The sequence below is a fragment of the Centrocercus urophasianus genome, unplaced genomic scaffold (assembly GCF_019232065.1).
Source record: "Centrocercus urophasianus isolate 14NV4802_14NV808 unplaced genomic scaffold, USGS_Curo_1.0 seq_18, whole genome shotgun sequence".
In the NCBI taxonomy this organism is placed as follows: domain Eukaryota; kingdom Metazoa; phylum Chordata; class Aves; order Galliformes; family Phasianidae; genus Centrocercus; species Centrocercus urophasianus.
Genome location: NW_024884733.1, coordinates 20631512 through 20656812, shown reverse-complemented (window position 1 = coordinate 20656812; position 25301 = coordinate 20631512). Strand labels below are relative to the sequence as shown.

The 25301-nt window shown below is 40.9% G+C and overlaps 1 protein-coding gene across 5 annotated transcripts in view; it reads right to left on the bottom strand.

Annotated features, from left to right (window-relative positions):
* The window catches only part of MAST2 (microtubule associated serine/threonine kinase 2), a 142719-nt gene that overhangs the window by 98157 nt on the left and 19261 nt on the right, over positions 1–25301 (bottom strand). Inside the window, exons 2-3 of one of the 5 annotated variants that reach the window (XM_042819374.1) lie at positions 25105–25185; positions 22277–22363 (exon numbers count right to left, since the gene is read on the bottom strand). In XM_042819374.1, the coding sequence (XP_042675308.1) occupies positions 22277–22363; positions 25105–25185 (168 nt within the window). Of the gene's footprint in view, positions 1–22276; positions 22364–22986; positions 23180–23744; positions 24230–25104; positions 25186–25301 lie in introns of those variants that run through there. The other 4 variants (XM_042819371.1, XM_042819372.1, XM_042819369.1 and 1 more) reach the window with 4 other exon arrangements.

Genomic DNA, 25301 nt, shown 5'->3' with positions numbered 1-25301 from the left:
CCCCAACCCCACAGCTGAGTTCCTTGAGCTCCAGCCGACTGGGGCCATGCCGCTGCCCCAGGGATCTTTGCAACCACGTATTTCTCAAATAATTTAGGCACCAAGAACAGCTGCATCAGACCTCTGAGCAGCCCCTGAAATAAAACCAAGTTTGTTAATATCAGATCTCTGGGAAAAAGCCCCACGGCAGAGGAACAGCACTGCTCCTCAAACAGCCCCCACACTGCAGGCGTCCCCCACCCTGCCCAAAAGCTGCACCACGTCCCTTCCACATAGATCACATGAGAACACTCTCAGAAATTGAAAGCATAAGCAATCAATTTTAAAGATATTTAGTCATTAGCCCTAAAAGGGATTCCAAGCATATAAAGCTCCCTTGCCTTCATTCCGTTTATGACTGATAGCATCTGTAACCTCACGAGGCATCCATTAAGTTCAGTAGTTAATTACATCTGCTCTGAACGGACGTTATTTAGAGAATAAGCAGATGTAATTTCTCATTGCTTTGCTAATCTGCACGAGGCACTCCAGCTCACCCCTCTCCAATCTCTGCTTCTCAGCAGCCGCAGGGCAGCGGGGACAGGAGGAAGGTGGTTGGTTTTGCAAAGGATTACAGACAGTTCTGTGCTTTATGAGGACCTCCATGTGCTGGGCACCGTATGAAAGTCTGGAACAAGCAGGTGCCCACCAGCACTTGTATCTCTGTGAGCAACCAGCAGAACTCTTAACTTCTTTCTGTCCTCATTAGTGAATGGTGCAACACTGTTCACGTGCACCGGGCTTCAAATCGCAGCCAAGCTGAAACCTAAATCCTCCATACAAGTAAAGTAGGAATGAAGCAGTAAAGCCCTTTCTCAGATAATATTTACAGCAAAAGCAAAGAGCTACAGAAAGTCTGTAGTCATGTTACGAGCACAGGGAGAGACTGATCCCCTGGAAATACAAGGTGTGACTCACCCAAGTTATGCACTAAGTATTTCTACAGCTACCTGCTTAGAATTCACTCTAGAAAATAGTAAAGCAAACATTAAAGTGAAGCAAGATCTCCCACCAGCTCTTACACACATACTCTTGAAGAGATGCTTTATTTGCTTTGAAATACCTAGATGATCATAACAATTAGAAATACCTGGCAATTAAATGTTCTCCTCGGTTTTGATCGCGTAGAAGAACTGTAACAACACCAACCCCATCCTTATTATAGAATGACAGTCTTGGGCTACCTTCATCTCATGGGAACACTGCTCCCCGCCATGTTCACATGGGACAACAAGGTGGAAAATAGAAAGCAAAACAGCAAAGCAGTGCTAGGCCAAATCCAAGACTAACGTACAGATCAAACTGAGCGTGGTGACAGGTTTATACCGATGTACACAGGACAATGTTGGGCTCGGAGGGGGCAGAGCCTATCTTGGGAAAGCAACATCTATTGCTTTCGAAATGAAAGTCTGCAGGGCTGGGAATTGCAGGCACGGCCTGACCTCATCCCTGGGCATATTCTTAATCAGCCACAGCCATGCTGTTTTTCAGGTATATTATAAACTGTGCAAATGTCAAGTGAATTAAGGTTTTTCAGCTCTCTGTGATTTCTCATATGAAGAAGCACGGGATCTTTCACAGATTTATTTCTGAACAACCTCACATTTAATACAGTTGGATAATTCAGACTTCCTTGGTGCCAAGAGATCTGTTTCAGAGCAAAGGAAAATTCATCCCCAATTACAGAACAAGTAAAATGCAGACGCGCTCTCAAAGCAGATTTGAGAAACTGCAGACTGTGCCTAATGACTTTAGTTCTGATGGGTGATTAGTGTGCTCTGTAATGGACTGACAGAAACAGCTGATTCTATTACAAGGACATGTTCTGGCCAGAATTTTCTCTCTGTTGCACTTAAATTATAAATATGTACTCTCTTGAAAATATATGGAGACAAAAGATAGGAATCAATCTCTAAAACTTCTGCCTTCTGTCTTCTATAATACTTCAAATTAGAACAAACAATGACTTCATCACTGGGAAAAGACTTTCAAACATTCAGAACTGTCTGCACAGCCATTATTCTTCCATACTACAAAGCATTCAGGTCTCTTCATCCTCCACACCTTCCGGCCCTCAGGAAGGAACTGCGAGGTTTGGGCTCATCCAGGTGTTGGCTTCAAAGGCATATTTTAAGGAATATTCCACTTTGTACCTACAGAAGAAATTTACAAGATGTGCACATTCATCAGAATTTGCCATTCAACAACTCTTCTCTATGAGCAGGATTTAGAAAGGGGCTATTCCTGGAGCTGACAGATCACACAGCAGCGCGCTCATCAGTGTCTTTGTTCATACTTGGAGGTTCAATTCCAAACATGCTCACAGCACTCAGCTCACATTGGCTCCTGGGTAACGAGCAAAGGCTTCATTTCAAAAGTCGTTAATGCACTGTTTTCAACTGAATGTCTTTAAGGTACTTTGAAGGCACTGGAATGCCAGAACTGGAGCCCATACGCATCTCACACAGCCTACAAAAAGCCAAAGGTGGAAAAAGTAGCACATAAACCTCAATATAGGCAAAACAAAGTACCAGAACGGTGCAATCACAAATAAATAAAAACAAAACGCATGCTATATATCTCTAGGCAAAGTTGCTCACAGCTGTTTCTTCAACAGTTTTGTTGCCATTTTCATCTGCCCATCCCACTCTAACAATCAGCCCCATCCGGAAGCATTTCTCAGAGCAGAAGTGAGTTTTGATGTGCTTACCAGGAGTGTCAGAGGATTTTTTTTATACAGAAAGCATTTGTAGCTGTTAAAACTCTTGATTGTCACAATAAGAATAAGAATACTCACTGAAGTATCAGTATTTTTGTTAGAGAGGGACTGGACTATGAAGAAAAAGCCGAAATGCCCATTTAGTTTAGTGACCATCTGTGAAGAAATAACCCGAGTAACTTACAAAGAAAGCCTTTCCAAGAGCAACCTTCTACGTGGTGTGCCATAACACACTGTCTTCTCCATCAAGAAAAACCTTGGTTTATTTTGTTTCAGTGTTTAACTCCTTAACCCACGCTCAGACATGAATGCATTCTCTCAGCCGCTGTGGCCGATCCGGGAAAACCATTCACTGCCTACAAAAGCACACCTGGATTCAATTCAGCCATTTACTTCTAGATTTAGCACTGTGTTCACCAATGTGTTTCATTTCTATAAACAGTTTAGATACAGTAGTTTCACCACACTCTGACTGCAACCGGTTCAAAGCTCTTGGAATGTTTTCCCTGTGTAATTTCTCACAAAATAAAGGCTCAGCAAAGAAAAGCGAGGAGGATGATTCCCATTTAATCTCCTTCTTCAGGATAAAACATTTCTCCAAATCCAGCTCAGTATTTTGAGCATGTCAGTTCACTTCACTGGTACACCCTCCACCAAAAAAATTCTGGATTTAAGGCTTATTTCTAATGTGGATCTGGTATTTGCTGAATTCAAAATTCTGATAGCAGAAAGCAAGACCACTGTCTAACCCAGAAATTACGGATGGTTGGCAGTAGGAAGATTTAAGCATCATCTATGATAGCCCCAAAATAATCCTAGTGTTGTTTCTGGGGTTATTGCAGATTTACATATATGGTAAGCAGCATTCTTGACAACATCTTAGAGTCTTTTCTCTTATGTGACAAAAAACACACAGGTTACAAGTAACACATTTACAAAGATGCTTTTCCACTTCTATCAATTCTCCACCATCTTCTTAAGTAACAAATCAGACTTTTTTTCTGCCCATCATTTATTTTCATCATCGTTTTCAACTGTTCTAAAAAACATCAGCTGGATGTTTAGGAGAAAAACTGAGATGGCTCCCAGGGATGGGACCTAACAGAGATCTGGCAAAAAAAATACATATCCTCAGAGGGAGAACCACCATCTTCTCTGGTGTAGCTCTGCACCACAGGGCTCATCTCCTAGTGAAAGTGCCCTGCTGGAAATATTTCAGCAGGAGGTAAAGCAACCAAAAATCATAATCTCTCTCTCTGCTGAGGCTGCCAGAATCCAGCCAGTGTTTGTGCCTACTCTGCCTGCACTGCAATTACAGCTTGCTTAAAAACTAACAGGCATCACAGATGAGTACAATATTATTTTAATTTTCTCAGTAATTCTAACAAAGTACTTATAAGCCTCTTTCTACCCAAGTTTAACCATAAATGCAGATGCACACAGCATTTCAATGCACGCTGATTCTACAAAGCAGAATGCGTACTGCAAAACAAACTATGGAGCATCATTTGCAAAACATCTAACAAACAGTGCTAAGTCTTACTTTTAAGACTAAATACTTTGAGTCTTGTTAATTTTTATTATATTCAATAGCATTCCACTGCCTATTAAGTTTTAAAGAGATAATGTACAGGACATAAAACTAATGAAGCAAACGACTGACAAAAATGAAGTAATATTTCCAAACATTCGTACCAGGGGAGGTTCACACTGGATCTCAAGAACTTCTTCAGAGGATATGGTCAGGCACTGACATAGGCTGCCACGGGGGTGGGGGAGTCCCCATCCCTGCAGGCGTTTCAGAAATGTGTGAAGAAGGCACTGAGGACACGGGTTAGTGATGGGACTTGGTCAGCCAGGCTGATGGTTAGACTGGATGATCTTGAAGGGGCCTTTTCCACCATGGATGATTCTAGGAGTAAGATCAACCTCTTCCTGGCCCATTCCGCTCTCATTGAGCAAATCAGAAATAAGCAACACCTATTCAAATCCTCACTTTTGGTTCTCTTGTTCACTGTACGAATTATACAATTACTCCAACTCTTCTATTCCTGAGCAGGCTAAGCATTCTCAGCATCCCTCATGCTCACACAGAAAGCTGGGTAACGCTTTCAGTGTGCAACATACAGCGCATTAAGGACCAAAAGAAAAAAAAAAAAAAAAAGCAGATCAGAGATAAATAATTGATTTTATTATAGCAAAATGCTAGATGAGACTTCAGTGTTTACTGTTAAGTCCAGCACGCAGTACATTAGTATATACTGCACAAGAGCAAACATCTCTATAAATGTGAGGAATTCATTAGGTGAGGAGTCAACACAATGCCAGAACTGATATACACACCTCTAACTGCTCGTACTCCACAATAAAGCCAAACTAACACAAATTTTAAACATAAAAGAATCACAGAATGGTCCAGGTTGGAAGGGACCTCAAGGATCATGAATCTCCAACCCCCCCACCACAGGCAGGGCCACCAACCTCCCCATTTAATACCAGACCAGGCTGCCCAGGGCCCCATCCAACCTGGCCTTGAACACCTCCAGGGATGGACGGGGCATCCACAGCCTCTCTGGGCAGCTGTTCCAGCACCTCACCACTCTCACAGTTAAGAACTTTCCTGACATCCAACCTAAATCTTTCCTCCTTCAACTTAAAACCATTTCCCCTCGTCCTGCTGTTATCTACCCTTTCGAATAGTTGACCCCCTCCTGTTTATAGGCTCCCTTTAGGTACTGAAAGGCTGCAGCTGATGACAATGTACAGCTGGAGGCTGGAAAAAAAGCAAGCAACTTGATAGGCAGCATCAAGGACAGGATGGAACTTAATATGGAAATTACTATAATACCATTAGCTCAGTCAGAAACATATCTGCTGCTATGATGCCAGGCCCGGCCCTGGCCATGCCATTCACACAGACACATCCCAGGTCCCTCACTGAGATAGTGCTACTGTGCTTAAAATTAATTTTCCTATGTAATACATGCCTGGAAACTCGAGGGGAAAAAAAAGGGACAGAACTATCATCTGGACTCTAGGCACTAAATCTAAGGAGCAAGTTTTTAAAAGAGAGCAAATAATTAGTCCTTCTAGCTAAAAGAACAGAAATATCTCCAGAGGTTTGCAGCATGACAACGCGGGCACAAAAGCTGTGCAGTCTACATTCAGAGCAGGAGCATTCCCAATGCTACAGAAAGAAAGTAACTTTCAAAGGCTGGCAGCCATCATCTCAGCAAAAGGAGACTGGCTGCAAGCGATGACAGCCTCTTGGATTCATTGAGTAAAATCATCGGAAAACTCCCATGGAAAGAAGGCTGTTCAGAACAAAGGACAATGCTGGCACAAGAACTGATTCATAAAACGGGTGCATATAAAAGTGCTGGAAACTGAAGTAAAAAGTTTTTAATTCTCAGCTGACCACATTTCTGAAACCACTGCAACATGGATTATGAAGCATCTACGCTCCCTATGATCCTCAAGACATCCAGCTGAACAGAGCATATGCATTAATCCACTCGTGCATGTACACACCATGCACAACATCGACACACATGCACACAGTGAAATTTCATTTCCTGCAAACATGCAGGAAGTTCACACATTTCAACGTGGACACATCCAAGCTTCAAAGAAAACAGAAGAACAAATCTTGTTCCAATGCACTGAGAAAGCACAGATTCTTGTATTATTTGAAACACACCTTCTCTTACAACAATTCTTTCTTTGGAAAACAAAAGGTTTAAAAGCCACAGGTTTCTGGAATGTGTTTTCTAGATATGCAATCTATGGAGGCGTTCAAAACCAGCCCACAATATATTTAGCAGGCAAACTGCTAGAGCTTAGTACAAGAGGAATTTTCCTAATCTGCTTAAGAACACGATATTGCAGCGGCAACGTGGCTGCTGCTGTATGCCTGTGTTTCTCTGCACTAAGACTGTTTATTTTTTGTTTTCTGTTCACTCTGATTCTCTGGGGGGGGATTAATTATTTTTTTTTTTCTTTTTTGCCCTCATGGTAGGATCATTTTATCATCTGATTTTACGGCTGCCATTGCCATTTTCTGTCGGGATGCTTTGTTGTTTGCTTTGTGGTTCATCGCCAGTGAACCCTCTCTAGTTATGTACAACCTTCTTGGCTTTTCAGCTCCACTCTTAATACACTTCAACTTATCTTACGAGAGAGATGCTGCACAAGCACCAGCTCCAGTTTTCACCGAGTGAAGACTGCAGGAGGAGCCTGCCAAGAATCCAAAGGTTTTCTTTGTTAATCTGACTCTAATTCCACGGACTATTACTGTCAGTGGTTATTTAGGGGTTTTGCAACTCTAAACAGTAAAGCTTCCACTATTAAAAAAAAAAAGAAAGAAAAAAGGATGAACACCTTAATGTCAATTATGAAAATATTTAATTTTAACTTGGTTATTATTAAACTTCTGGTTATTATTAAACTTCACTTTACACATTTATGATGCAGACTTTGGAAATACACTGGTTGATTAATCTCTACCATTAATAATGCAATGAAAAGAAAGTGACAGATCTCTCACAATCAGCTCAGTTCTGAAGACGCAAGCTTTACGAACTGAGGAAGGATCACCTCAGATCATCTACACTGACTGTGGGATGTATTTTCAATGAATCAGAACCTTGTAGCACTCCTAAAAATTAAAACCTGTATACTTAAAAATTCTATGTTGTTCGCCACCAGGGGACAAAGAGAGTCTATACAGTCGTTGGCTACTCTTTCAGTATCAGCTTGTTATGTATTAAGCACCAGAATGTAACCACATACTTAAAAGAAAAAAGCAATATTTTGCTTGTTGATAGCTGGTTGCCTTCTGCTATGGTTTTCTCTGTTATAAGCTTAAATTGTGTTTAACTAGTACTCTTGTTGAATATTTTGCTGCCAGTAAAATTCTAATGCTTTATGTGAAGCCAAAGTTACCATCATAAAACAAAGGGAATATTGGCTGCCCTTACAAATTGCAATGAACTTTTTTGCATTGAGATTGTCACTGAAGAATAACAGTCTTCTTTCTCAATTAAATCCCAAACTTTCTTGATTCTGTAATTGAGGCTGCAGTCAAACCATTGCAAGGATCAGGTAAGGACAAGAAACAAAGCAGCCTCTCAGTTCAGAGGCAGAAGCTAGCTAGATGCACAGCTGCATGTCTTTTACAAGCCTTACTTACATTACACTCATTAACTTTGTCAACACTCTCCTGCTCTGGTGAATTCATCTGATGTTGAAAGCTGATTTCTGTTGCTATTTGTTCTCAGGTTGCAATTCCATCAGATTTGCAGCTATGTCTTTCATCTTCCAGATCAAAATAGTACAGATGAATTTTTACCTGAATCAGAAGACCTCACTCACATTAGTAGTGCTAGCACTTTTCTTCTAATGTTAATAGTATTAATGTTTGCATTTTTCATCTCGATCCAATACTGGCTACTGATCCCTTGTGATAGTTTTGCTTTGTTTACAGTCAATCCTGGGGAGCTTTAAGCATGATAAATGCTTTAGTGCTTGCTTGACAATCACATTCTTAGTTGGAAATTTTCATGAGCTGAGCTCCACGTGACGATTTCATATTTCTACTCAAATAGCTCTTACACAAGTTCTTTAAGGCATTATGATTCACATTCTGGTCTTTCTTACGCTATTTAACATATGTCAAAATAAATAGTAGAAAAATCCTTCCGAATTAAAAAGAGTATCTGCATGGATATTGCACAGACCTTTATCAACTAAAGCAGTATTTGAAGATTTCCATTCCAAAGCAATTACCACTCCTGCAGAAGAAAGCAGCTGATGAAACAGGGGGCAAGAAAGATCAGTACTTAATCCATTATCACATCCCAGTAATGCTAATCTAGGTGTAAGATTAATTTGGACTTCAAACATATTAAAGCAGCAAAATAAGATTTGCTTCCAGAAACGTTCAAAAGACAGTATATCCATATGATCAGCTTCAACTTTTATTGCAACCTTTCTTCCATTTGAAGCCAATTTATAAATCATCTTGGAAGGTAAAAAGATAATGCAAATAGCCCACAGAAGCATTTTGAAGACTCAAACATGGATTTTAAAAATGGGAAACAGAACTTCACTAGATCTTAATTTTCTGGTGAAGCAAATAAAAGACAAGAAAAACATTTCTCGAGTAAATCCTTTTAAGTGTTTTCCACATAAAAAAATATAAAATGATTTAGAAGTTCCTATGATTTTTCTTACCTTTACTTCAAATCTTCTGCCCAAGAACTTGCCTGCTACTCAGTAATTTGACTTTGAACACAAATGTCTTAGGCAGCCTGATCTTAGCAGTTGAGCATATAATTTCTACACCCATTTTTATTGAACAACAATTCAGTAATCCATCACCTTAATTCTCAGTGCTAGTGCTGAACAACCTCTAAACACTGTACTGTTACTTTGATTTTTGCTCAGTTTATTGATGAAAACTGCCTAGCAGGTTTGACAAACACCTTATTTTGGGTTTCAAACTGCTCAGTTTACGTACCACTGACCCAAGAAAGAACTCATCAGTGTGAAACAGAGAGGTGACAGACACTGCTGTTCAGTGTCCTTCTGAGCCCTTACAGCACCTACAACCAGCCTCCCAGATCTCAGGACCCATCTTCCAGCCTGCAGAAACCTTCTGCTGCTTATCACAAGTTCTTCTATCACCTGGCCAATATCAGAACACAGCTTCCAACACACACTGCTGCTTAACACTACATTTACTAGAATTCTCCTTCACTATACTCCATTTAGAGGCACATATGCCAAAACCAAGGTCTGGCAGAATATGTTTATTTTCAATTTTGCTAATGTTTTGCTTGAGTTTGGTTTACCTTCTGCTCCTTGTGTTTAATTAAAATGTGATTTCCTGTTGGTTTTGCTACAAAATCCAGACAACAGTTTTTAACCATACAGCACAAAGAAAGGTAACGATCCAGGGCTGGCAGTGGGTGGGTGGTCTTTCTGTTCCTAAAGCTCCCTCCCTTGGTTTACCTTTTCAATATTCTCATTATTCTATTAACTCATTGCTTTACTTTTACTTAAAACAGACTTCCTCTGAATTTTGTTTAAAATTTTAACCTTTGAAAACCAGTGCCACGTTCAGTTCTGTGGGTGCTTATCTCCACTTTTACTGATCCCTCTGCTGTATTTTATGATCTTTAGAGTTACTTTGACTCCCTTGTTTGCACTTTTCAAGCAGGAGCCTTTAAGTTATGCCCTGTTTGGAAAACCTTTACTCCATTCAAGGAATTAAAGGGGTCTCCTGCTACAGCTTAGTATATATTTACACGTACTTTTATTCTTTGCATCATTTCTCATTTTCTGTTCCCATGCACTCTTTTGGCCGCTATGAAGTGCTGCAGAAGGAATCACAGAATGGCCAGGGTTGGAAGGGACCTCAAGGATCACAGATCTCCAACCCCCCTGCCACATGCAGGGCCACCAACCTCCACATTTAATGCTAGAGCCAGGCTGCCCAGGGCCCCATCCAACCTGGCCCTGAACTCCTCTAGGGACGGGGTGTATCAACAAGACACATCCCAAACATAAGATTCAGAAGGGAGAAGAAAAAAAATGTTCAATAGTAAAGTGAATGTTATTTCAAACTGATTTTAAAAGTTAGCATGATTTCGTACATCTGCTTGCCTAGTTAGAAGACTGTGAGAAAGGGTATAAACGAGAAAAATCTGTAACAGACCAGTAAAACCATACAGTTCTGCTCTGCATTCTTCCAAAATACTGCATCTAAAAGCAGTTTTTAGCTGTAACACCAATCACTGTTATGCCAATGAAAAGGCTCCATTCCGGTTTTTCTTTTTAACAATTGACACACACGCCAGGCAAAGTGGCAGAGAATGGGGGCTGACATTTAGGAAAGCCAAGAGTTACTGAATTTTTTTCCTGTACTCATACAGGACGATACAATCCCTTTACCTGCTTGTAACACAGCCATCAAATAGGAATTCCATTTGTTTACAAGAGTTCTGCTAGAGAATGCTGACTCAGCACCTGCAGCCGTGTGAGCATTTACTGCTCTCACACAGAAAGGATGGGGAAGAAGGGGGGGTGACCCCACATAACCGTTTATTTCTCACAAGAGGACAATAGGTGTATGCCAGTTTTTGGTTCATGAAATACTGTTGTGGTTTTTTTTCCTTTCTCCTTTCATAAAATAAAAAAGAGCCCAATCAATGAATTCCATAAAAACACTTTCCAAACATCCAGAAACCCAGCTCACATACCAGGGGAGCTTATTTTTATTTTCAGAGCTAAATATCTTGCTCTATTTCTTTTCCCCCTTCAGGAGAGCAGGGGGGCTCTCAAAATACATAACAGACTTATTTGATTGCTTTCTCAAATTTGCCTCCCAGGAGCAGCAATCTTTCACCAAGAATATCGGGGAGAAATTGAGCTGACTAGCTGAGAATAAACAAATATGCAACAGCTCCATTTAAAGCATCACTTCTCCCCCAGCGGTCAGACTTCACTTGCTCACTGCACCCTGCTGCCAATACTTTGAGTTATTGCTGCTAAACTCCACAGTTTGCAGGCCTTAGCACTTCAGGCAATAGGACAAACAAGTGCAAAGCCTCTCTTCAAGCCTTGTTCTACAAGAGGCTCTATTCTGATATGTTGTTCAATCTCACCTGCACAACACTTGCATCTGCACACTGCGGCTTAAATGTACAGTAATGAAGGGAGATGCAGCCCCCATGAAAAGGCTTTTTGCCTAAATAGCAGAATTTCTGTAAATTTGAAAATAAAAAAATAAATACACATTTCCTGACATACTGAGTTTTACCCGATGCTACTGAGCGGCACGTAGAGAGAAGCAGGACAACAAAGGTCACAAGAACAAAAGGTACTGTGATGTTTTGTTTCAAGTATCGGTGTCTACGTTAATGGCATTCAAGATTAATTGTGCTTTAGGCAGAAACCTGAGTCATCTGAAAGTTAAGGAGAGGAATAAAAGCCATACACTGATTTTTTTAAACATTAGGAAAACATATCCATTTCTAGTTGTAAGGTGAAGGTAGTAAACCTGTTTGTCAGCCTCAAATCAGCTCCAAAAATGCAATAAAGAAACAGAAATCACTTCATCCCGTAACTGACCTGGTACAAAGCAGGAGAACTGCTGCATCTCAGAAAAGACAAAGCTAGAAAGCAGTCACAGGCCACACAGGAACAGAGTTAACCTCCCAGAAAGTTACTGCAAGTCCTGCTGTACCATAAGTGCTATCTTGTCTTTTATTTTTTAACAGGAAAAAATAGCAGTTATCACATGATACACAGATGCTACGCAAAGAGATCAAGTCATTTGTGTTGCAAATAACACAAGGAGCTCTCATTCTATTAAACCTCTGCTTCAGTTTCATGCAGGTTATGGAGAACTAACTTTGAAGGTATTCTGCATTCACCTGGTGTAGGGAACCTGCTTTGGCAGGGGGGTTGGACTCGATGATCTCTGGAGTCCCTTCCAACCCGTACAATTCTGTGATTCAATTTTGTGATTCTGTTTTTTCAAGTACAATTCAGGTACAGGGAAAGTTGGCAATTCCCAGCAGTTACACATGAAGTATCTCTCAGGATTTTATTCATTTTTTAATCTTACTTTGCTTTCACCTACCTACAGCCATCTCCCACCCCTCTCTAACAGGAGGAACTCTCCTACCATCCCATTTTTAGGTAGCTCATTTCACTAAGATTGCTGCGACCATTCAAGCAGGCAAGATACAAGCTATTTCTCTTGATTCATGGTAAATCAATGTTATGTTTCCAGCACCACACAACTGAATTACATCTATTGCATCTGCTGCTGAATGCTCTACGTAAGGCCATGGTTTTTCTTTAGTATTTCATTTTTATCAGTCCCAACGGTACAGCATTGCATTCTAAGTTATATTATGCCTTAACAGAAATGATTTTACTACATCACTCCATCATCTGTCTAAACTTAATCAAGCACAACATTGCTTTCTGAAACTCCACAGGAGTCCCGTCTCCCTGAGGGGCTTTCTTCATGGTAGCCACTTTAGAAGAAAAATATCAGCTCAGCACTGTCAAACTATCAACATTTACAAGCAAGCAGTCACCAGCACAGCAAAATTGTTCCCTCATATGCAGTTGTTAAAAAAAAACGAAAACTTTTTTGCCCACTTCAAAACAACAGGTTTTGGGTGTTATAAATAAATGTTTTGAGACACAGAGTGCTACAGAACTGCCAGGGTTAAATGTGGCTCTCAGATATTTACAGCCAAAAGAGTCAACAAGTGGAGAAAATGAAGGCGCAGAGCATTCACACTTAAAGGGAGAGAAGACAAAAGCCAGAAAAATTAATACTTAATAACTTGAAGCCATCAGAGAGAATAATTCTCACACCAGTCCAAAATGCAAAATCACTTACACTCCTGTTTAAGTCGTGCCCAATCTTCTTCTCACCCTTACCTCGCCCACAGTCCACTCTTCTGGCCTTTAAATTTTGTTCTGGCTGTTTAAGATCCCAATCCCCTTCTAACAGGTACCCAAACATTGCCCCCAGAGGGGGAATCTCTCTTCCAGTCAGTACACATTCTTCTACAGTTATCAAAAACAAAGTTAAATTACACATATGTTACAGAGAAGGAGATCACTATGTACCCCAAAGCTACTTTAAAAAAAAAAAAACGAAAAACAAACAGCATGGAGATGGAAATCCTTCCTAATAGGCTGCGACCCCCCATGTTTCCGGGAAGAAGAGCAGGGGCTTGGCTTGCTCTATTCATGCAGCCCAGAGTCAGACCCAGGCTTTGGAAGCCACAGATCGTGAGACAAATGAAGCAGAAAGGACCTTTTGCATGGACTACAGTAACCTACCTCAATGACATCTGATATCATCGCATTTTTTGGCTGCCAGTACAAGCGACGTTTATTAGCCTATGCTGATATAAAACAAGTGATAAATGTCAAAGTCAATTAATATGTTCTTATTTTGATGAAAGGACTTTAAAAGTAATTATATGAGGTTTAAGCTACGCCATACAAGAGGCAGTAATTATATTCATCCTCATTCCAAACATGATTTTATCATGCTAATATCCAAGAACATTTTGGAAAGAGAAATCTCCAGCTACAAACGCATCTGTTGTGCTAAAACAATCTGATTGTTAAAGAGCATTGCCATTAGCAAAATGAGCCATTTACAGATTTGACTAAAGATAGGTTAAAAAAAAAAAAAAAACAACAACAAAAAACAACACAAAGTTGAACCACTTTCCATCCTGAAAACTCTTTGTCAGCATTTGTAGGAAAAATGCCGCTAATTCCAAAGCCGCCATTTTAATGACAAATCTCCAAAGACAAAAAAGAACAAATAAATAATTGCAATCACTTCATAAAGAAGAATAAGAATCCTTAATTGACTATTGCTAGAAGTGGAAGGAAGGTGGAGGAATTGAATATTTATTCACTATATTATAAAAAAAAAAACTTGTAGTAGAACGCTCCATTCAAATACCTGCAGCAGAAGCAGCGTGCTGGGATGGGGGGAAGAACGGACTGTTACCTTCCAGACACAGCTGTCCACTGCAGCAGTTTTATTGACAAGGACAGTGAGGTTGAGCGTTAGAACACAGACCACCAAAATCTAAAACAACACTTTGTTTTTCTTTACTGGGTAACGTTCTTGATCCTTAAAGCAATGAGAAACTTCAGAGTTTACTCATATAGAAATATTTACATAAATTGCCATTTACTGTATAGTTACGATACATACAACAATTAACCTCAGACTGAAATTAGCTTCCTAATATTCTCAGTTTTCTAACAAATTCACATGAAAAGATGCAGAAATGTAGCAGCCATTTTTTAAACTCTGAATCACAAGAAGTGCTTTGTTTTCCAAAAAGAGAAAACGATTTCAAAGCCCATAAGCCACTATTAAGGCAGTCTGCACTGCATTCTTTGTGATACGAATACAATTTTTTCACAAATATGAGTAAAGTGAAAATGCCTATTTGTAAAACTAGTCAAATAAATCATTTCCATACGCCTGAATTTTGTGTATTTTGGTGGCTTTTGTTTCATACAGCAATGAAGTTACACTATTTACCCACTCGACAGTCAAGAAAAACAAGGTGAAACGTGACCACTCACAGCCAGCAAGGTCTGAGTAGGGCCACCAACAACCAACCTCATCTCTCTGAATCCTGAAGGAGTACGTAAACCTTCAACAGTTTGCTCCTGTAAGTGAAATGGCCTCTGAAGTATATTCACAGAACTGACAATTCAGAGAATATCCAGACAGCTGAACGCCAACCAAGAGCAGTACCTGAACTGCCTGAGTTGAAAGCACCACAGCTGCACTGCGGTGCCCTGGTGGGCACAAAGACTGTTCCTCACACAGCTGCTGAATGAAGCAATCCAGATGCCTACCTCCTCTCCCTGCCGTGCCAAGCACACACACCAGAAACATCCAGGAGATGCAGCTCTTCAAAACAGACCCTATTTGAGGATTCAGTATGACATACTTGAGAGAATAACAACTAAATACCACCGAGACATTCCGCACAGCCATTTTGGTGTCTATCAGTTACTCTGGTTGTTTTTTTGTTTTTTTTTTTATAGTAGCTTCTAAATATTTAAAAACAAAACAACCTCCCAAAGCCTATCGTGTTCTGCCTCCAGAAATGCCAAAATCCCCCCAACTCACAGAAGTCCCATAAATACCAACAGTTTGCATAGAGCAATTTGAAGTACAATAGAAACAACAACTAAGCCATACAGGAAATGCTGCCACGTATTTACAGCTGGCTGTCAATGTCTCCTGCCATTTAAGATAGTGTTTCCTAGGTGTTGTTAAAACATCACAACTCATCATATACTTTTGGCATTTATTTGTCTAGTAGCCAGGATTTATAAGTATTCAAAATGCTGAGATATTTCATCTTTATCCCTTGAAAATACAAGGCTACTACCTGCCCCCAATCAATCCTGATAGCTTTTCAAAATTAGATTTCCACTCGGCATGTTTTATTCGGGTTTCTTTCTACAACAACCACTGCCCTTCAGCACATGAGAGAAACTGAAGAGGCAACCATCAGCAGCAGAACTGACAGGAAAATAACAAAAAGTGCTCTAACCAATTCCAACTTGCAGCCCGATGACATAAGCCTAGAAACAAAATCCATGCTGCCTCGCTGCAGGACATAGCTTCTCATTAAAGAGGTAAGCGGGTCTGCGTAAGCAGTGAAGGCTATTAAAGATAAGCAGATGAAACAGCACAGCAGCAGCACGTTCTGTTGCCATGCTGGAGAACAGGTTTTTTGTTTTGTTCCGTTTTTTAAAGATTTGGGATTTCTGTCACTAAGCAAGAGCAAAAAGAAACTATATTGACCCACGTGAAGCACCCCAGCAGCTAATGGCTAGGAAAGGAAGCAAAAGCCACGCTCCACATGGCAAGCCCTGTGACTACCAGCAGCAGCACAAACAGCATGGCAGCGTGAAAGTTCACCACGAAGATGCCTTCAAGCCAAATGTTGGAAAAAGGTTTTACAGTTTATCTTTGGGAAGAACCCCTTTGTCCAGCACCTCCTTGTAGGCAGATGCACACACATACAGCCATTCTTTCTTGCAGTCATTTGCTAACAAAACCTTTCTTCCTGAAGCAGAAAAATTAATTACTGATATTTTATCTTTTCACACAAGCAGAAAATAAAAAGTTTCGTTCAGCTATACAAGCATTCACGAAGTCCTTGCTGACAAACTGAAAGCAGTTATTTAAGCATAATGATAGCAAATTATCAGACCAATTTAACAACACCCTGAAGACAGCAGCTAAATAGTATCTTTTCCGTCTGAGCAAACCATTTAACCTTTTATCCTTGCCCATATCTCAAGGACATTTTATTCTGACAAGCTTTCACATTTTCCCCTCGGTACATTTCCTATGCCTTCAGAGCAGATGCCAGAAGCACATGCTGCCCAAAGGCGGTGCCATTTCCTGCTCCACTGTGAGGAAACCACAAGCAGCAGGTCTGGAAAAGCCAGCCAGTGTGCCAGCTTGTGCCAGGCAGGCACCACAACAGCAGCAGTGCTTCTCACCAGCCATCAGTCCTCCAACGCCCTGTAGTTACGTATGGTATAATGTACAGCACCATGACAGTGGAGCTGCATGACAGAAGCTGCTTATGATACAACCAGCCAATGAATCCCAGCAGCCTTGAATCAGCAGTCTGTGTTCCCCAGACCTCCCCCAGGCCTGATTTTTACTCTCTGCAAAGAAAGCATTAGGATTTATCTTTAGAATGAGAAACATCCCTCTGCTGGTTTTACATTTGGTTCTATTTTAGCCGAACGTGCTGTGTAGTGGAAAACACCAGCCAAGATAAACACATCAAGTAATGTGATGTGCTCTGTGTTTCACATCGGCACTGAAGCCAGTAAAAAAAGGCTCCAAAGTAATTTAAATAGTTGAACTTAACTCAAATTTCAGCACTATGTAGGAAAACACTGATGCAGAGAACGCTGGTGTTGAGAAGGCCTGACCACATCTGAGTGCAGCTCAAATACCACAAGTGCTGCAGATAATGACTGACAAGCATCTGAAATTTGACACACCACACTCTCCATTACTTTCCTTATTTGCACTTACAAGTAAGATTTTTCAGACAGAAACTCTAATTTCTTACATATGTGAGAAGAGTAAAAGCAAACATACAGCAGCTATTGTAAAGCAATTCACTGCCCATTTTCACTCTGAGATGGCATTCAAAATACAAGTTCATTTTCACAGGGACTCAAACGTCCCCAAACATTTTTTTCCCTACTATTTCTGTACACATATGAGCAACAACAAAACCAGATAGCCTCAAACATTTGTAGCCACCTTCACGATATAATTTACATTGTGATACATCAAAAATAAATAAATAGAACCAGACGCACAGCTCTCTGCCCAGTACAGTAGAAGCAGCTCCACGTCTGCATTATCACTTGTCCCTAGGGAGTAACTTATGTCAGTAGTCCAAGTTCATTAGCCAAAAAGGAAGTCCACAAATTAAAAGAACATTCCATTATCAGAAGCACTTTCTTGGTCCTCCATCAATACTACCACACAGCTATGTCAAACTGGGTGCGTAGTATGTCTGTGTACACACACACACACACACACAAATACATCCCGAGAAAATCTGGTTTGTTCCACCTGGATCTTCATTTCCACTAGTTTGCTATTTCTTACGAGCAGTCAGCACTCACTGTTTGAGACCAAACAGAATGCACTGAAAACGGACTGAACAAACAAGGAAGGTGATATATACAGGTCATACAAATATACTGATTTAGCCTATAGGAACAATTGCAGCTTCTTTAGGTTGTTTGCTTACACCACACGAGGCCATTTACAGCATGGATCACAGCAGAAGAAGGCCCCCAGAGAAGAGAAAAGTACACAGCAGTGATCTCGAGTGTCTTTCAGGTAATAGAGGTAACAGAAGCATGAGGAAAAAGCGCACATACATTTGTTAGGGAACTGGATGAAGTGGTGACAGCTAATGGCTTATTTTAACAGGGCAAAAAGAACCGGATTTGAACAGAAAACGCTGCCTGTGAGGGAAGAACACAAGGGAACCTGAAAGTCATGCACCGCAGGTCCTTCAACAGGCAGCCACTGAAAATGAGAAAGGAACAGATCCTGGGTATTTTCAAAACAACTGGAAAGAACAAAGCGAGAGGAACTTCAGAAACACTGCTGAAAAGAAGTAACAGCCTCATTTGAAATTTCTGTTGTTTGAACAAAGAGTTGGGAGACAGGAAAGGCACCTGCTCCTTCTGATTGCAGGCTCCTGTACAGCTCTCAGCAGTGAGAGAGAAAAGGGAAACAAAATCTCTGTTTGCTTTTGTTAGGCAGCAGGAATAACACACAAAATAAGTGTTTCATCATATTCAGGCTGAGGACTCAGTTGCAGGAAGCAAGAGAAAGACTGAAACATCACCAGCAATAAGCAGGAGTCCACTAAGATGTCCAATGGACAGGAAGATACAAAAGCAAAACAAAACCCTAAAACATTGAAACCTTGGGAAAACCAGAGTAGCACAAGTCTAAATCCACTCAGTTTAAAAATAAAGAATCTCAGGTTATTGAGATAAGGCAGAAACACTGTGGTCACACAGTTCTGCTGAAAATAATTCATCTGTTTGTTTCCGTTAATCTGCAAAAGTCAATTTAGATGTGAAATAGTATCAGCAGGCTGACCAACACATTCTTCTCTATCAACTAAATATAAAGGAAATGAGATTTTTCACAGCACAAGTGGGTAAGTACCAGAACAGGTGCCAAGAAAAGCTGCAAATTCTCCATCCCTCGAAATACTCCAAACCAGTCTGAACAAGACCTTGGGCAACCCGATCTCACTTTGGAATTAGCAGGGCTTTGAGTGCAAGGGTTGGATTAGAGGGCCCAATTTAGGCTGGGATGTTTATTTCAAAAGTCACCAACATCCTGATTGGAATGGGGAAGTAATTTGTTTTCACCGGTGACTTTCTAACACCAAACCACCAGCACCCAGACTCCCAAAAAAGTAATTAAAATGCATTGCCTCAGCAGAGCCAACACAAGCCAGTGGTTTTGTAATTTTTCCCAGGGAATCTTTTCAGTAGTCACTTTTGTGAGCCACAATTTCTCCTAAAAACACCCCCAGCAGTCCAAGATGGAAAATAAATCCAGCATTACCTTACTCTTGGACTTGCACATCTGCCCTACTGCCTGCTGTCCCGTGAGTGCATTGTCTGAAGCATTCTTGGTGGAGCTGTGAATTACACCTACATGAGCACACGTCATTTACACGTACCTACACAAGCACGTACAGACAACGGCCCTTAGAGGCAGTAAATATGGAAGGCTACTAAAATTATCAATTCCACCATGCTGCACGTGTTAAACCAGTCCCAACATGTCTATTGGTGTCACCAGCAGACATTTGGGCCCCTCCAGCCTCACAGTGCTGATCAGTGCTCGCCTGAAGCACCCTGATGAATTTCACTGAGGAAGAACATCGCCTCCCCAGCTGTCACACTCACAAGGAGGAGATACAGTGCTCAGGCTGCAGGGTGCCTCACCTGGCATTCATCACATGAACTGCTTTAAGATCTACTAGCACAAGGATTTCTTATTCTCCTTCCCCTCCCTCCCCCCCCCCCCCGTTTTGTTTTTTTATTATTATTATTTTTTAGAAGCTTCTCTGTGAAGCTTTTAGGATTATTTTTGGAACTAATTAGCACAATCATTGATGTGGGATGAAAACCGTTGCAATACACTTATTCCTCATTGTTATTATGAAGATGACTGCTTTGGCCAATGAGGTGTCAGTGTGCCAATCCTGCGTAGCACAAGAGCACACCAAATTAGCTTTTCTCTTCTCTTCCTTCACAGTACGCAGGCTTTAACCTCAACCACACGTTTGAAGGGCTGACTGCAGGCAAAGCTAAACATCACCAGAAGCACATTTACCACGAGACACTCCACAGAAGCCACGGGGATCTCAAGTCTAATGGCAGTATTCCCTTCCCATTACCTGCCATGTTCGTTTCCAGCTCAACAGCAAAGTAACGTCTTCCAGAGCAACAGAGAAAACAGTTTGGGTTACTGGGACCTTAGGAAAGCTGGGGAGCTTTTTCTGTCCCGTCAGAGGTGCAGAGAAACAGAGGAGAGGCATATTAACTTAAGTTCTTCATTAAACTTGCAACATCCATGGGTCAGTTCCAGGCTTATTGCTGATCACAGAAATAACCGCAGGGTCTGCCCCAATGTAGCAGTTCACTCCATTAGTGTAACAAGCTGCCCTGGCTTTCCTGAAAACACTTAACATATTTACTCAACTTCAATGTGTTTCTCACCATGCTTCAAAACTGTAAGACTTCTTGAGTGAAATCTTTACCAGTGCAATTAATGTTATTCTCCAGTTAAACCTCCATCTACATTGTCCAAAAATACTTTCGTTATAGAAATATCCCATCCCAAATCTGTGATACCATAAAGTAAAGAATAAAAGTGAAGAAAAAACATATTAGAATTTTTTTTTTTTTAAATTTTATTTCCAGAGTTGAACCAACTTCTTAGATAGCATTTACTATTAAGGAAGGTATGAAATATTTTACTATAATTTTTCCTACTAAAAATAATAACCACGCCCCCGCAGGCCACACAGATGCAACATCTCAGACATTCTAAGCTCACATTCTAGGCTCTGAACAATCAACACATAGGGAATGATTTAGATTTTCTCTGGTCAGGAACAATTTTCTTTGCAAAGTCCCAAGTAATTAACACACCATCACTGAAAACAATAGTCCCAATCCTATATACTTCAGTTAAAGAAAAATGGAATGCAAGATGTTTTATGCTGAGCAAATGAACAAGCACATCATAGTAGTGCTGTGATTGATGCAGCATGTTATGTGAAACTAAATCTCAGAAAAATTAATAGGCTGGCACAAAGAAAAATCAAAACGTACAGTAACTAAAATGGTGAGACAAAGCACATTCAGGTAGTGCAGCAGTAACACCCTGATTACTTTAAAGCGTCCCTAAACTATGAATGGTAGCATTTCAAAATGGTGAATTCACTTGCCTCAAAGGAAGTGAAATTAACTGTGCCTGTCAGCTGTTTTGTTTACTGTTTAACGGGCAAGCTTTATGGTCTATAAACAATTATTTATGCCAGCATGTATGTAATAGGCTATATCACATTACAATGCAAAAAAAAAGAATATGGTGCTTTCAAGCAGAAATTGATTCCATTTCCAGTTCACACCAGATTTGGGAGCTCTCTCACTTCCAGCTGTTCTACTCAGAGAGAATCGGCTCTGCTGTCACACCCCATTGACACTGACACAGATCACCATATTTGTCACAGCACTGCAATTTCACAAAACTTCACTGGGATGTTGAAGCTTAAAACAAAATGCAGGAGAATCTGTGTCAACGTAACGACAGTTGTTGAAAAAATAGACATAAAAATAGATACTGAAGAACTGCTTTTCTGTAGCACTGCATCTGTATTTGGATTGCTACGCATCTGAAGTAATAAATAAGCATAGCTCTAATAGATTAAAAATACTCACTCTGCTTTCTCATCTCACTTAATTTCTAAGTAATGCTCAGCTAAAATGGCTATTCTGAGGCAAGTCAGAAAAGTCACTTTGCAAGGTTTAAAATACCTCCAAAAACCGAAGTTTCAAATAGAGGTAAACCTTACAGTTCAGACGTTGCCTCTTTCCATAAGAATGTTTTTCAAAAGGCTTTACAAGACTGAAATTTAAAGCAAGTTAACAAAATGTATTTTATAACTTCATGCAAAAATCTTACTTCTACTGATGAGTATACGTGTACTAGGTGAAAACAAGCAAGCTTAAATGCTAGCACTGCACACATACTGACTTGATTTACCATGAAAGACTGTCATCATTTCTGAGAACACTGACGCTGCAGGCAGCTGGACAAAACAGACAAGTTGCACTTACCTGCAGCCCTCTCCTCCGCAGAATACTGGAGTCATCCATATCCCCGCGGCGCTGCCTCCCTTGCTGCTGGCCAGTTTTGCTCCCTAACTGTTAGAGAAGTCCATTATTTTCAAACTTTTTCTCCCCTCTCCGCCCCTCCTCCATCCACTCTCTAAAAATAGGACGCGGTCTTTCACTCCCCTGTCATGAAGAACCACAGCCAGGGTCTCTGACTGTTTGTCTGTCAGTTTGCCTGCCCCTTTTGTGACAGATTTAGCAGGTCGCATTGGAAAAAAATCTGTTTGACTTCCCTAAGTCTTTCCAAGGTTGGATGTCTCTTTCCCTTCATATACACAACTGTCCAGAAATGTATAATAATCCACAGCTCCACATAAGGCCGAAGAGTGGAATTTAATTCAGATCCCCCACACGCTTATTTCTGCTTTCTTTCCATGTACTTCAGCTACATAAGGGATCCGCAAACTGCAACAGCTGCCTTCAGTTACCGATCATAATAAGCTCACAAAATCCAGGTCACATTTCATTAAAAAAAAGCCTGAAAAACCTGCACACTCACACAGCTAAAAAATTCATTCTGTGGACAGAGAGGGAACGGAGCTATTTAACATCAGAAAAAAATCACAATGAAACAATATTAAATTTAATTTTCCCAATTCTGAATTCCTCTGCTCCTTTGTATGACAAAGCCCATGTCAGAAATACCATCGCACCCTCTTTTGTTTCTGCTATCTCTGAGGTATGCTGCTCTCCTTCTCACATGCAGCAGGCACGGCGCATTCTTGAGCTTCTTGCTGAGATCTTGCCTCTCTTAGGTGCTGAGGGGTCGGGAACACATGTTGCAAGTTCTGAACATGTAAGAATTCATTCATCTATTCATCACTGACAGAGCTGTCTTAAGAAACCCTTCCCTCTTCGTCATCCATGGCGGAAAGGAAAAAAAAAAAAGGAAAAGCAGCCCTCAGCTGAGAATTCTGCAGCCTGCCCTGCAGTTTCTGTTTGCCTGTACCTTCAACTCCAGCAAGGTCAAAAGAGACTTTCTCCCTTGCTGTACATTATCTACATTCGTGTATTAAAATAGGAGCTGCGTTGAAAAAGAAAAGGTGTTAAGAGCTGCAGCTATTGCAAACAGCCCTGGAATAAACAAAAACCTAGATGCATTCATCCCAATCGCTGAGCATCTCATGGAATCTTTGTGCTATCCCTGTCCTTCCTCTGGCAGAGAGGGAAAAAAGGAAATGCTGCAAATATCGCCAAGCGCCACAATGACCTACAATTTCTTAGCGGAAAGCTAAAGCAACAGATTTCATCACCAGATAAAAGCTTCAGAAGAGCCTATTTATAGCTTCTGAATATAAATACTGTATTTAAAAGCAGCCCAACTTCAGCCTCTGCAGGATTTCAGCAGGCACACGCAAGAAACCAAACTTCACCAAGAGCTGTGTTTACGAGGGGCTTTCAGCAAACGCACCAACAATGCGCCCGGAGCGGCGGCTGCCGAGCACGGCTCGATGAGACGCTGCTGCTCCCACAGTTGTGACAGCTGCAAACCAAAAACGTCTCCATAAAAGCACACAGGTTGCTGGTGCTTAACGGAGTAGATATTTACATGGAAATCTTTAGCTGATCTTCACGCTAAGTGACCGAGTCACATGAGCTAAACGCATCATTGTAAAGTCAGCTGAAAGCAGATACAACTCAATCCCATTCACCAGGCTTTCTCTGATCCTCTGCAGAGCCGGTGTGGTCTTTTATTGTGAGCAGCTAATAAATCCTCATCTCGCCGATACCTCCTTCCATCTGCCGATTTAAACAGGCGAATGCTGAATGAGGTCTGCGGAGCCTTTGTGAGCTCCCCAGCAGGGCAGGCAGGCACGCAGGGCTGAGCGGGAGCTCATTTGCATGGAGTATACTGTACGGGATAAAAAGCTGTGCTGCAAACAACTCGGTGAGCCACTTGCTTTTAAAGGCACAGGATCTGCTTTTGCAAATCCAAGCGGGAAGCGTGGTGCCAGACACAGAGCTCCGCATGCGAACTTGAGAATGTGGCATCAGGAGAACAGCAGCGGGAAAATGCAGCTCAAGCCCCGAAGAAAAGAGGCTGAAACCCAAGGTGATCAGATTTCTCGACTGATAATATTTGTGAGGGATTTCAGTGTTACTTCCTGCATTTTGCCATCAAATAAGCTTCTTCAGAAAACTAACCCTACGACCATCACTGCACTTTGCAGAAATCAGCATCAAATAGATTCTGTTTTCACATAAAATCCCACAGAAATATTTTGGCACGCGCAGTCACATACATTACATGCATTTTGCTGTTTACGTTTGTCTGTAATAAATTTTATGAGTATTTATGGTAGGCCATTAGATTAGCTGGATCATTGATTTTCCTTCTTGTCTGAGGCCACCTGCACTAAATAAAATATACTGGGAGGGGAAATCAAGCAATCTGAACAATTACACGATACCTTTCACATGGTATTTTCTTCCCAAACCAGCCATTAAATCAAACACTGTAAGGCTGATAACACAATAGTGTATATTTATAGTTCCTTTATATACATATAACTATATCTAATATAAATAGGTTCCACTTCTTTCTACAATAAAATTGGAAACGTTCTGATTAGCACATAAATATCTAATCCTTCCTGGATTATTTACCTTAATACTCAGGCATTGCCAATTCTCAGAATGTCTTCACAAGTGACTGATAATTGATTGAGGCTGGCACGGGTCTCAAAATACCATGAGAATCATCTGTTCTCTTCCAAGTTTCAGGCTTTCTTGAGGAGAATGCTTTCAAGTTGGCTGCCTGCCACACTTACCCAGCTCCTGCGGCAGGGATCCCAATCAGAACTGCTGTGAAGAAGCAGGCATGGTTTCTCCTCCAGCTTCTTCTCCCCTTCCTTTCCTCAGAGCAAACAATTCTGATTGTAAATGGCAGATCAAAAACCTCCAGAAAAAAATCTTAAGTGTGGTGACTACCTTTTGCTTCCCTCCTCTTTAACTATTGACAGTCACC